The sequence below is a fragment of the Aotus nancymaae genome, unplaced genomic scaffold, assembly GCF_030222135.1.
Source record: "Aotus nancymaae isolate 86718 unplaced genomic scaffold, 86718_ANA_hifiasm-v0.15.2.pri h1tg000040l, whole genome shotgun sequence".
Taxonomy (NCBI): Eukaryota; Metazoa; Chordata; class Mammalia; order Primates; family Aotidae; genus Aotus; species Aotus nancymaae.
In genome coordinates this window covers 28743818-28758076 of record NW_026988454.1, presented here as the reverse complement: position 1 = coordinate 28758076, position 14259 = coordinate 28743818, and the positions used below count along the sequence as shown (strand labels likewise).

The window sequence follows — 14259 nt, the reverse complement described above, 5'->3', positions numbered from 1 at the left end:
AGCCAGAGTCCAGCCACTTCTCAGCACTTCCACTGCTTGCACCCTAGACACCAAGCTGTCACCATCTTCACTTGCCTGATTACCCCATCCCCTAAATTGCATGCTGTTTCTCTTGCCTTCTTCTGGCCTATTATCATTAGGACGGCCAGAGTGACCCAATTAAAAAGGAGGCTCAGATCATGTCACTACTCCATTCAAACCTTTGATTGGCTTTTCCTCTCACTAAGTCAAAGAAAGTCTGACACTGCCTCCTGTTACTGTTCTACCACTGCTACCTTTCCCTGCCAAACTTGCCAACCAATTCTATTCCAGGTATTTGTTTGCTATTCTAGTAGAAGCAGTCCCTACTCTACATTTGGTGCTTGCTGTGCCTTGATTTTCCTTCTGAATTCACACAGCTGAATTCATCTCCTTCAAGTCCACTCAAATGACATTTTTTGGTAAGGCCTTCCTTGACCATCCTATTTAAAACGGCACTCCTCCTACACTTCCCCGGATTTATGTTTATTCGCAATATTAATTACTTTCTAATATGAGTTATATTTTATCCCCCTTTTATCTCCCATACAGAATGTAAACTCTATAGCAGCAAAGACTTTTTTACTGTTAAATCCCCAATACCTAGAACAGATCCTGGCATATTGTATCCAATTAACACTGGCTGAATGAATGTACATAGAATTTCTTGTGAGAAAGAAAAGGAAGGAACTCACTGGGGAAGAGCCGTAAGACCAAACCTGGCTACACTGAAAGTGATGGCAAATACGAGGCCTGCCTTGAAGCAGGTGTCAATGGGCAACCATTTATTCATCGATAGGACAAACTGTTCAAAAGGGGTCACTCTCCTCTACTTTATCTAGTGAAGACAGTATTAAATGGGTACACATCTGAAATAGCCTCTAAATCCAGATTTGGTAAACTTCAAATGGAAGATGTAATACTTCACTTACCTACAGTATTACCAGAAGCAAATTTCACTGATGAATTTATCTTATTTTCTTCTGAAAGGTCAGATGGTTTCACAAGTAATGGGCTAGTGGGATTTGTATGATCTAATAGAGAAGTAATAGGTAAAAATATAACATATAGGTATTTGAATCGATAAATTCATAAAGCTCAGACTATAAGACTTAATTTAAATATCCAAAGAACTGGCAGGTAAATCCATAAAATGTAAGACAAAATAATATTTTTAATAAAAACAAATGTAAAATTGTTTATTTAGAATTTTGTTTTCTGCCATAATAGAAACTAGTTTATAATGAAAGTTTATTTGCATGTTCACACTTAATTTTATTCCTGTAGCACACTTACTTAAACACTACATATATAAGCTATAAAATAAATTAATTTATAATGCTGACTTATACAGAAAATAAATCTATGTTTGAGAAACCCTAAAACATTTCATCTACAATGAGACATTCCAAGAGTTCAAGCAAAATATATAATTTCAAAGCCAAAATGTATTTTAACATGTATCTCTTCAGTTCAAGTTTTAACATATTTTAAATGTAAATTTACAAGGGTGACCATAAAAACCCACAGGGTATTAGAAATGTCACATTTTCAAATGCCCTTATTTTAAAACTTTATAATTTAAAATTAACAAATTCCCTTTAAAAACTGCAACATAAATAAATATGCATGAAAATATACTTAATTGTATAAAGTACTAGCTTAAAAAATAAGCAATGATGAAATAAATTTGTACCTTAACAGAATAATTACTTATGTATTTTAGTTTGCTGCAAAACTAAAATACAAACCAGCAACAGCTTCCTTACTTACCACTGCCAGTTCTTTTAAGTTCCATTTCCTGCATGTGGATTTTGCTTGGAGTCATACGAATGGGAACTGGATGAACAATAGCAGTATCCTAGAGACAAATGTGAGGAAATACAGAATTTGTATTAAAGTGTCAAGCTAATGCCATGCAATAATCAAAACTAACAAAACTGTTAAAACCAGTGGACAGGCTTTCCCATTTACACTAAGGCAGGCATGAAAATAAGTTAAGTTAAAAGCTCTAAAACTGTATTTAAAAATCAAGCTCACTATACATGCCTAACAATCTGTTTAATTTTAAAAAACCACATTTTAAATGGAATGATTAAAGATTTATGTGAAGGCTGGGCACAGAGTCTCACACTTGTAATGCCAGTACTTTGGGGGGCCAAGGCAGGAGAATCACTTCAGCCCAGATAATCCCTAAGCAACACAGTGAAATTCTGTCTATTCAAAAAATATAAAAATTATCTGGGCATGGCCCATGACTTACAGTCCCAGCTACTCAGGATGCTAAAGTAGGAGAATCCTTTTTCTTTTTTTTTGAAACAGAGTCCGCTCTGTCGCCCAGGCTGAAATGCAATGGCATGATCTCAGCTCACTGCAACCTGTGCCTCCTGGGTTCAAGCGATTTTCCTGCCTCACCCTCCTGAGTAACTGGAATTATAGTAGCCCACCACCACGCCCAACTAATTTTCGTATTTTTAGTAGGGACGGGGTTTCACCATGCTGGCCAGGCTGATCTAGAACCTCTGACTTCATGATCTGCCCGTCTCGGCTTCCCAAAGTGCTGGGATTATAGGAATGAGCCACTGTGCCCTGCCAGGTAGGAGGATCGCTGAGCCTGGGAAGTAGAACCTGGAGTGAGCTGTGATCATGCCACCTCACTCCAGCCTAGGTGACAAAGCTAGACTCCATCTCAAAAAGTGTGTGTGTGTGTGTGTGTGTGTGTGTGTGTGTGTGAGAGAGAGAGAGAAAGATTTACATTTTAAAAATGCTCTTATAAAAACACAGTTCAAGACAACATTCATAAGTGAGGAATGGGCTGGGTGCGATGGTTCATGCCTGTAATCCTGGCACTTTGGGAGGCTGAGGTGAGCAGATCACGAGGTCAGGAGTTCAAGACCAGCCTGGCCAACACGGTGAAACCCTGTCTCTACTAAAAATACAAAATTTAGCCGGGTGTGGTGGTGGGTACCTGTATTCCTAGCTATTCAGGAGGCTGAGGCAGAAAAATTGCTTGAACCCAGGAGGTGGAGGTTGCAGTGAGCCGAGATTGTGCCACTGCACTCCAGCCTGGGTGACAGAGTAACATTCTATTAGGATGGGGGGTGAGGGGAGTGAGGAATTATATGATAAAATTATGCAAATGTGAGCCTTGATGTTAAACTATTTCATGAGAACCCAAGAACTAAGAGACTGAAAACTCATTTTTAGTAAACTGCTCAAGAAAATTTGACACCTTTTTAAACCTATAACACAGAGTTAATGAGATGCCTATTACATTGCAATAGTAGGCACAATACATACTTCCTACAGATTAGTTCAAAGTGGTTAAATTTGATTGTCTCAAAATTTAGCATCAAACTGCCACAAAGGAATCCATTTTTTTTAAAGCAGAACAAGTAAAACTCTCATTCTAACACGCTAATACTGTTCTTAAACCTTTTTCATGACTGTAATACAGCTAAAATTTCTAAACTTCATGAGAATCTAGTCTAGTTAGAGGAGTAAAGGAACTGACAGTAAAGACTTGAAAAGAATGAAAGCACAAAAGCAAGGATGAGAGAATGAAGACAATGGTAGCCTGCCAGAAAAAGAAGGCAAAGGGAGGTGTGCCTGGGACACAGATAGGCCTGGTCCTGGGGACTGAGACTCCCAGGGGAGAAACCAGACCAGATGAAGCATCTGGCTTAACAGCAATAGACTGGCTGAGAAACATCACCAAGGGGGCTCAGCTCCTTCTATGAGGGGTCAGTTCACACTCTGTATGTGCTGCTACTAAAGACTGAACTTGAGGTCCTAAATTTTGAATATATATATATTTTTGAGACAGAGTCTCTCGCTCTGTCACCAAGCTGAGTGCAATGGCGCGATCTCGGCTCACTGCAACCTCCGATTCCCTGGTTCAAGTGATTGTCTTACCTCAGCCTCCCAAGTGGCTAGGACTACAGGCACGCACCACCTTGCCCAGCTAATTTTTGTATTTTTAGTAGAGACGGGGTTTTACCATGTTGGCCAGGATGGTCTCAATCTCCTGACCTTGTGATGCACCTGCCTTGGTGCCCCAAAGTGCTGGGATTACAGGCATAAGCCACTGCACCTGGCCAATTTTGAATATTAGCAATGAATTAAGTTTATAATTTAGTGAGGAGGATACTGTCCTTTAAGTTTAAGTTGGAAACTGTTTTGGTGAGACAGTACTGTGCTAACACCAAGCTCTCTTGCTAGAGAAAGTTAAGTTCCAGCATACCCTCTCCTATCTGACACATTTTCTTAGCTTATGCTCATAATCTCTGAATTCTAACAATTTATAACAAATTCTTTACATCTATTATACTAACAAGTTCATTTAAAGTAATTTCTTTCCTCTGGGAGAATCTAGACAGGGTTCATGTACTTAACCAATCAACTTAACATTTGCCCTACAACTCTAAAATTATAGTTACAAATAGTATTAACATTATAGATGGAAGTTTAGATTTATCATATAATAATGAGTCATTCTCAGTAAAATATTTGTAAGAATGCCTTATGATATTAAGATATATTTTGGTTATAAAAACATAGCTTTAGGAGCAACTCTACTATTTTCTTAATTTACATTTAGTATCAGAAATAACAATTATGAAAATCATAATTTACCTTTATAAGGCAAGATCAAAGGAGGAAAATATGATGGTTCATGAGAAAATAAGTTCTTATTCCAAATACAAAGCAAATTAGGAATTAAAAACAGGAAAACTTTATAGATGCTTTAATTCATAACATTCATCTAATCTGTATTCTATGTATGTATACGTGTACATAAAATCAGATTTATAAAGCCTGGAACAGCTGGGAATGTTAACTAGCATTTTCATATACTTGCAGTACAATAAATCATGGCAAAAACTAATACGTTACACTTCTCATACATCTACAATTTTCCTAGTGTTTCGATTCATGTATACCCTAGCAGAAGCAGATTCTATCAAAGGCTATTAACTGACAAGCAGTTCAAGAAAAGAGATCAAGTTTCTCGAAACAAGACCATCAGAATCTCAATTTCATCAGAACTATGAAAGCTTAATAACTAACCATCTGGTTTGCAAATGGGGTCACTGCACTGTGTAGTGGCTGTCTCTAAATGTTACAGACCAGTTTGGAACCTTTTACGGACTTTTACTGAGCAAATGACTAATTATTATAATTTGGTTTCTTTTTAACAGTCCGTTAAATATTTCCCATACTCTAAGAAATGTTAAATTCCTATTAGAAGTGTAGTTCCTCCCTTCCCCTGGCCAGATGATTCCCTCCTAATCTGAAAGTGCCTTATTGACTTACTTATAATCCTCACTTCTATGAAGCCTTGCAAAGGATCATGTGGGATTGTGGCTATAGTCTGTGTGGATCTGTAGATGGGCAATACTTCAGGTAAGTATTGCAGGTTAAGAAACTTAGACAATGTAGAACAAAAAGCAGGCTACTCTTCTAACTGAAAATTTGAAGTAAGAATACTGGTTGGGAAACAAAGTTCAGATTTAAGTTTGCCACCATAAAAGAAATAAGATATTTCTAGATATTAGATTATAAATATAAATATTTAAGAATGACAACTTTATTTATCAAGTTCAGAGGTCTAAATTGAAGTTTTAAACACAAATTAACCACCCTATTTTCCTAAAGCCTCCTGACACACTAGAGGTAACAAAGCAAAGTACTGAGCCACATAATTTTAAATATAGAGCTGGCATTCCTAAACTGGGATATTATTTCCAAGAAGTATGGAGAATATCACTGCTATTCAAACAACTATTTGTATACATTTCTTGTCAGTCATAGGTCGATTTATTTTGTTTCTGAGTTCTAGATTTTTATACATAATGTTCTTGCCTGGCCTGAGAAAGAATCATAATACTATGAGTGATTATTGTCACTATTTTTTTGGGTTATTGAATCGTTCTTTATTGTCACATCAAACCTTCCTTCCCATATAAAGTACTTTCATATTAACTGTATAATAATGAGACAGGAATAATATAGAGAAGCAAAACTTAAAGTTTAAAGGTAAAACTTTAAACTTAAAAAGAAAAACATAAAGGCAAAACTTTTAGTTTACAGAACTTGTCATATCCTAAGAGATCTTAATTATAGCTGCCAGTAGCAGCAAAGTTTTCAAGTACTGCCCTGTATTTCCTCCTACATTTTTCAGAGATTAAAATAAAAAATTAATGCCTTAAATGTGGCAAGAAATGAGAAGCAAAAGGCAGAGATAATCTACATATCAATTGGTCCTTGAATACTTAATAGACTATAAAATAAACATTTTAAAAACATATTATCTGCTTGAATTCAATAAATACAACAGCAGCCTCTATATTTCATATAAATCTGCTTGAATTCAATAAATACAACAGCAGCCTCTATATTTCATATAAATTCTTTACAATGACAAAACACATCAGGCTGGAGGTGGTGGCTCACACCTATAATCCCAGCACTTTGGGAAGCCAAGGTGGGTGGATCATTTGAGGTCAGGAGTTTGAGACCAGCCTGGCCAACACGGTGAAACCCCACCTCTACTTAAAAACAAACAAACAAACCAAAAAAAACATAGCCAGCTTGGTGATGGGTGCTTGTAGTCCCAGCTACTCAGGAGGCTGAGGTAGGAGAATCGGTTGAACCTGGGAGGCCAGGATTGCAGTGAGCTGAGATCTCACCACTGCACTCCAGCCTGGGCAACAGTCTTGAGACTGCACTCAGTCTCAAAATACAAACACAAACAAACACACATCAAAGGCCCATTAATTCAAACTGTTGAAGATACTTTAAATGCCATTTCTTCAAAAATGACAAGACCATTTTTACATTTAATTAATAAATGCTGGCTCTCTCTGATCAGAAACATCTAAAAAGAATGTCTTATGTCATTTTTTCCATATCTTTCTACTCAGCTCATTTTTAAAATTCTGCCTTTACACTCTTCTTCACTTCCTACTTACTCCCTCTTTTCTTTTTGGAAAGTGCTTATTAGCATGTCCTTGTCTTTAAAGGAAAAGAAAGAAAAAGAAAAAGAAGAAGCAGAGAAGTGAACAGGGAGAAGAACGATTAACAGCTAAGGTTTTCAAAAACCCCAAGGGACAGGTGGAGCATATATAAAATTAACTCTATGGAGACAGAATTTTTTTTTTTTTAAATCAGGATGTGAACTTTGTAGCATTTTCAAAGCAACACACTAAACCACAAGAAGACAAGACAGAGGCTCCTTTGCAAAAGGGGAATTTTGACCAACATCTTGTATTGCTGAACTTGATTCTCTCTAACAGAACTCAACATACTAATTAAATAAAAGCTATGTCATTTGGCATGTCAAAATAAAAGATGACATTGCATAAATAGTTACATATGTAGTACATATTACATGATATGTAAGTATACAAATAAAATAGTATTTACATAAATTGTCACTACACTGAAATAAATAGTATGTATATAAAATATATAGTTAATTAGCAAATGACAAGGTTAACCAAATAGATTGTCACAAAAAATGCTTTTCTAGACACATGTACCAGATTTTAAAAATGTTGTTTTCTCTCAACAAAATAACTGGAAAAACGGAATGGCAAAAAATGTTTTTCCCACCATTAAGCACACAAAACTGAAAAGCCTGCTGACACGTCCCTCTAAGTACTCCACTGAAACATGCATATCAGCTAAAAACGATAATGAATGGAAATTTGGGTTAATAAAATTAATCTCAAACAAGCAAGCTAAGTGATTGACTTACAGGATCAGCTGGTGCAATGTTAGAATCAAATTGGGTCAGAGTTTGTGAGCTTGAAGAGCGTTCACTAAATGTCTCCCACTGCTGAACAGACAGAGGAGAGACAAGTCAGCATGATGAGAAAGATGGAGTAAAAGATCACTGGAGAAGATTTAGCAAAGTAATTCAGAGGTTGCACTGCAAGTTGTGTTTCACAGGTTTAACAAAATTCCGTAATTTCTATTTTTCCATCAACATTTTATATTTATCTATTCTGAGTCAACTCGTAATGTAAGGTGAGGAGCTTCACAATCAAAAGTATAGTCATAATTTATTGCAATCTCTATGGAAGAGATATAAAGCTTTACAGAATTAAAATAAAACACAATACAGGAACAAAGTCTAAGTGATATAAACATTTACCAAGTAAAAATGTTAAAGAGGCATCAAATCCTTCTTTGAACATTCAAATGTTAATGTACTGATTTTATGATCCTAATGAATCAAAGTTTTGGTCAAAACAAAGCAAGTCAGTGTGACTTGCCAGTGCGACCCCTGAAAGATGATTCTATTATGTACGTGCATATATTTTACACGTATGTATATTTAATAAAATATAATTGAGATAAAATGCAAAGAATTCTGGAATTAATTATGTTGAGCTTATGTCAATCTGTAGCAAGTCAACCCCGGCAAACAGCACTACAAACAGGGCCATGCCAGACCACAAGACAGAACTGCCAATCAGGCACCCCCACTTCCCCACTCCCCACCCCATGCTAGAAAAATCAGAATGCGGCCACAATGAGAGCAAATCAAGCATCTGAGCATGAGTTATATACAGAAAATGTATTTTGATATGAAATACTACTCTTCTAAAAGAGGTACACACACAAAAAAATCATACCTCTTAAAACAGGTGGAGTGATAAGTCAATATTAATGATAGTAAATTCCATTTGTTTTAGAGATCTTAGTAATAAAATGGTATAGAATTTTTACATGAAAATTGTATTAAAATTATCATTTAAATCTGATTCTTAAGAATTATCAGTTATCCTCTAAAGAGGAAAAAACATCTACACACATACAATGTATACACACGAATATTCACACAAAGACAAAACTACCCCATAAACCAAAATCCTCTTTGGGAAAGAATATATATTTATGCTTCAAAGTTCAACTTACTATTTAAAATAGTGGCATTTAAGTTTAGAAGATACGTAAAAATGAAATATTAGCAAATGAGCACACTGGCGAAAATTACCTACATAAATGGCTAACACAGTAATTCAACAATTTTTCCTACAGATCAGTTTTCATATGAAAATTAAAATATTCTGAGAAATATTATTGCATTCAAAGTATTTCGTGAATTAAAAATCCCACAATAATTACTTTTATCATGTGGCATCACTTCAGCAAAGTGACTTATCAGTATCTCTTAATATAATTAGTTTTTTCCTCAATAATTATTGTTACAGGGACACAGAAGCAAATTTTAAAATCCTAATTATCTAACTGTGGAGAAAAGTTTAGATATAGAAGATTCTTGCCAAAAAGAAGGTATTTACTTGTTTACTTCATTTGGGTGGCATGAAGTTTTAGTTTCACAAGACTGCATGTAAGCTACCTGGAGGACAAAGGGACACTCTCTATCATCTTCATGACTTAATTTTTAAGGGCTCACAGCTGTGGAACCAGGCTACTGGAATCCCAGTTATGCTGTGCAAACTTGGGCAAGTTACATAACTTCTCTGTGCTTCAGTTTCTCCAGCTATATCACAATTATCTACTGCATAGGATTGTTCAGAGGACTAATGGAGTTAATATACATAGTTTGTCTTTTTTTTAAAAAACAAAACTGACATATCAAAAGTGCTCCATAAAGGTTAGAGATTATCAGTGTCATCTCCTGTACTGTCTCATCCATAACCACAAGTGCGGAATAAATCTATGTTGAAAGATTACTAGTGCTTTGTGGAAGACAATTAAAATGTAACCTAAATTCCATATCCTAACTAGATATTTTTAGAAATATTATAAAAAGTATTTTGATTTTTCACACATAGAAAAAAATTATGCTATTCATGACATCATTACCGAATACTATGAACTTGATATGAATATTTCAGTAGGGAAAATGCAACTACTAAAATCTGAATTTAGAAGGGACTTCCATCTCTACTCTCTAATGATCACATGTGATTTTATTTAGAATGAACATGGGCTTTAGATCTGAGATGCTTCAGAAAGAATTGCTTTTATTTACAAACTGATATCAATAGAATAAAAATATTCTTTTAATGTAATACTGTTTTTTAAAAAATGACAAGAAAATAAATAGATGCAGCATAAATAGTAGTGTCTCAAGAACAATTACCTTACTTTCCATAAACCCTCTCTATTAGCAAATTCTTTCAAGGTTTAATCCCCTCATCTAGAAAAACACTTATGTTGATGGTTTTGCATCCAATGGTAGAATGGATGGTGTGATGTTATAATGTCTCAGACACAAGTATCTTGGCTCTGATTATGTCATAAAGCAGGAAGCAGTGTAAAACCACTAGTTACTTTTGTTTTCCAACTATCCAAAATTATTAATAACTAGCATGCTCTTTAATCCAGCACTTTTAAGACGTGGAAAGGACAGAAGCTTAGAACTTCTTCCTGAAAGTGAACAAACTTTTATATTTTTAGCATTTCCTACATGCTACAAAAAGAAAAAAAAAAGCTTAAGGAAAAAAATGTAACTTGTTCACAAAGAAAACTGCTCTAATACGCTAGAGCAGTGGTTTCCAAATGGAGTTCTCCAGAGCACTAAAATTTTACAATGGGGCCTAAGCAGGTATTTTCGGGGAGGCAGGGCCTCAGGTCCTCTTCACTTATTCTAATCAGTGGCTCTTTTGTTATTTTAGATAATGGAGTTCCAAAAAATTGGGGAACACTGCATTTGTCCCAAATTCCATTTTGCATACTGTGCTTGGTCATATATGATACATCTTTAACACATTTAATATGGTGAAACATTCTATATTGAATAAAACTAATTATACAGAGCTTTGGGTTTGTAAAACATATTTTCTTCACATGGAAACTGAATTAGTCACTTCTCTTATCATTTCCAGTGCTAAGATTCCAAATGTATCATTACATACCTTGTTTACAGGACTGAGAAGGCAGTGTGACATAGTGGATGTGGCAGTTCATTAGGTATCAAAGGACTTACGTTCAAATCTTAGCTCTTGTCCCTCACTGGATATGAGATCTTGGCCAAGTTTAACCTTTTGATGGTTAAACTTTCTGAATCTGCCTCTTTAAACTCACAAGATTTTAATGGGGAGAAGTGGTGGAAATCAAATGACAGAATATATACTTTGAAAACCTCAAAAAAGTCACATAATTACTAACATTTATCATAGTATAATTGATACGGTCTTCTTTCAATTATGCATGCAGATATAGATTGAAATCACCCTCTTTGGAACATCTTACCTTAAAAGAGTTACTTTTAATGAAAGAAAAGGAAAGCTTTGCTAACCTCACTGCTCTGATTCAGCTCAGGCCAAGTCTGGTTTAGTGACGGCATCGATGGTGACTTGCTTGGAGGAGCTTCGGCAGGAGAGCCTGAATAACCTACCTCGCCTGGCTGATCCCCAACATCTGCAATTTAAAAATAGAGAAATTCTCTATAAAGAATACACTGTAGTTTATTTTAGGCATATTTACTTATTTAAAAAAGCTAAAAGATGACTTTCACAAGTAGTAATATATAATCTAAATCTCCTTTCCTTATGTTCTCAGAGTTAGCATTTTAACAATCAGACACTACTTATTCCTGCTACTTATGGTCTACCTGAAACCACAGCTTTTCATGAAAATAAAACCTATTTTATTTAGAAATAAATAGAAAAAGGTTATACATAATAATAGTGTAATAGGTCACATGCTTTAAAGATTTCTGATAAGAGAAATAGACTTATACCAGTTTCCAAAGTGCATGCTACTCCATGGAATACTAATCAGTAAGGTGGCTTTGAAAAATTAGGTTTTCTGCTCAAATAAGTTTGGGGAAACAATATAATTCTCTGTTGGAGCATCCGTACGCACATTTGTATATCAAGACTTGTGATGTCTCAAAGTAAATAAGCTTTGTTTAAATCATTTTTTTTCCAGACACACATACTTTTCATCAAATAGAATCCCTCAGTATTCGCCTGGAATATGCTGATTTATACTAATTCACTCACATTTTCTCTACAAATCTCCCTTGTTAACAAAAAGCAGCACATACTTGCAAGGAACACAGCAAAAGGAGAGTCCCCAGCCACAGGAAAAAAGCAAAGTCAATAAGCCCGTATGAAACTTAACTTTTATCATTCACATCACTGGCACTTACAGACTTAACTGAGATAGTTACAAATCCATGATACTATTTCAAAATGGTTTTTGAAGTATTTTGAGGTATCATATTCTACTTTTAAGCATAGTTACACCATTCCAATATCACTGTCTGATCACGGGCAAGTTGAATAAAACAGCACCTGAGTTTCTCCATCAGAAAGCTGCCATTAATTGTTAGCACTATACTTCAGATTCCTAAATTCTCAGCCATATAACCTAGCAATGTATAGCTTTCAACATTTCAGTCTATTCATTAGTAAACTCTTTAAGTTTTAGTGCCTAACACAGGACTTAATACATAGGAGCACTCATATATTTACTGAATCAGCTGCCTTGTGTATTCTCTTTTATCTAAATTCATTCTCCTTTACTGCCATCTTCCTGGAACCACAATTAAGTACTGATAGTTGAAAAAGTTCTCAAAATGTCCCTTCTGCCTATTGTTACATGCCTCCCTCAAAATATTTCCTTTTTACTTACCCAGACGTTACACTTTTATAATTATACCAAATTGCAAGTTCTAGTCTGCAGTCCAGAATTGTCATCTAATTTTTGCTTTCTAAGATCATAAATTACTTCTTTCTTAAGTCCTGTATCTTCTCAATAGAAGCTTCCGGGTAGTACAGAGGTAGGAAGCCTTCAGATATTATCCTATGAAGACCTCAACTCAAAGTTCTTAGAGAAGAACTTACAAAAAAATTATTTAGGATAAATAGTAGTAGCAAATTCCTCACTGGATAGTTTTCAGTGGGGGAAAAAATTATGAACCTTTATCCCCAGTGGTAACAAGGGGAAAGGAGGACAGTATCTATAAATTTGACAATTTACTGAAAGTCTACTAGAAGAATAATAAAGAAGTATCTTTAAGGGATTCCCCAAAGCAGATGAATATTGAAGAAAATAAAAATAATCAGAATTAAAACAGTATTAGCTACAGGATGACTAATACTCAAAAGAACTTATTTAAAGCACAACTCTATTACTTTATTTTTTTTATTTTTATTTTTTTTGAGACGGGGTTTCGCTCTTGTTACCCAGGCTGGAGTGCAATGGCACGATCTCGGCTCACCGCAACCTCCGCCTCCTGGGTTCAGGCAATTCTCCTGCCTCAGCCTCCTGAGTAGCTGGGATTACAGGCACGCACCACCATGCCCACTTAATTTTTTGTATTTTTAGTAGAGACGGGGTTTCACCATGTTGACCAGGATGGTCTCGAACTCTTGACCTCGTGATCCACCCGCCTCGGCCTCCCAAAGTGCTGGGATTACAGGCGTGAGCCACGGCGCCCGGCTTATTACTTTATTTTTAAACATCAATCTTAGGGCAATCTGGAGGTCCTGATTGGGCTTTCAAGTTCATGGTTCTCATGATTTCTTCTACTGATAAATTTAGGGCCAGGCTGTACCACACCCCCACCTTAGGGCACTTACAATTTGGGACAGATTTCGGGAATATTTCTGGTTCACTGGTACAAAGCTGCAGTGGGTCTAGCCACTTGAAGCTAAGAAATGAATTGCCAGTCATCCAAATAATTGTACTTTATAACTATTCCAATACAGTTATTTTCCAAGAGTTGTGGTCCTCAAACTGTGGACCATAGACTCCTCCCTGAGAGTCCCCAAGACTCTTTTAGAGATCTGAAAAGTCAAAATTATTCTTGTAATAATGCTTTTCCCATGTTGACATTTGCACTAAATACAGTGGCAACAAAATATAGTTATTGTACTCCTCACTTAGAGTTATTGTATTTCCTATCCCCCCACATATATAAGTATTAAATATAAATAAATGAAAATAAACATGCATGCTGATCTCACTGATGAATGTTCATGAAGCAGTAAAAATTAATTTTATTAAATCTCAGCCCTAAAAACACATCTTCCTCTATATTTCAAAATGGGAAATTATATACACAGCATTTCTGCTGCATAAAAAAGTAAAATGGTTGTCTCACAGAAAAGTACTTGTGTGATTCAGTTGTAAGCTGAACAAGCCACTTTTTTCATGGAATACCATTTTTCCTGAAAGAATAGCTGATTATAATAATTCAGACTTGGGTATTGAGCAGGTATTTTCTTAAAAACGAACGAAGTGAGC

At 35.5% G+C, this 14259-nt stretch overlaps 1 protein-coding gene across 8 annotated transcripts in view; it reads right to left on the bottom strand.

Annotated features, from left to right (window-relative positions):
- REPS1 (RALBP1 associated Eps domain containing 1) overlaps positions 1-14259 on the bottom strand; it is a 77205-nt gene that overhangs the window by 12912 nt on the left and 50034 nt on the right. For 4 of the 8 annotated variants that reach the window (XM_012474463.3, XM_012474465.3, XM_012474470.3 and 1 more), the window contains exons 9-12: positions 11300-11421; positions 7781-7861; positions 1792-1879; positions 951-1052 (exon numbers count right to left, since the gene is read on the bottom strand). In XM_012474463.3, the coding sequence (XP_012329886.2) occupies positions 951-1052; positions 1792-1879; positions 7781-7861; positions 11300-11421 (393 nt within the window). The remainder of the gene's footprint in view (positions 1-950; positions 1053-1791; positions 1880-7780; positions 7862-11299; positions 11422-14259) is intronic. The other 4 variants (XM_012474468.3, XM_012474472.3, XM_012474469.3 and 1 more) reach the window with 2 other exon arrangements.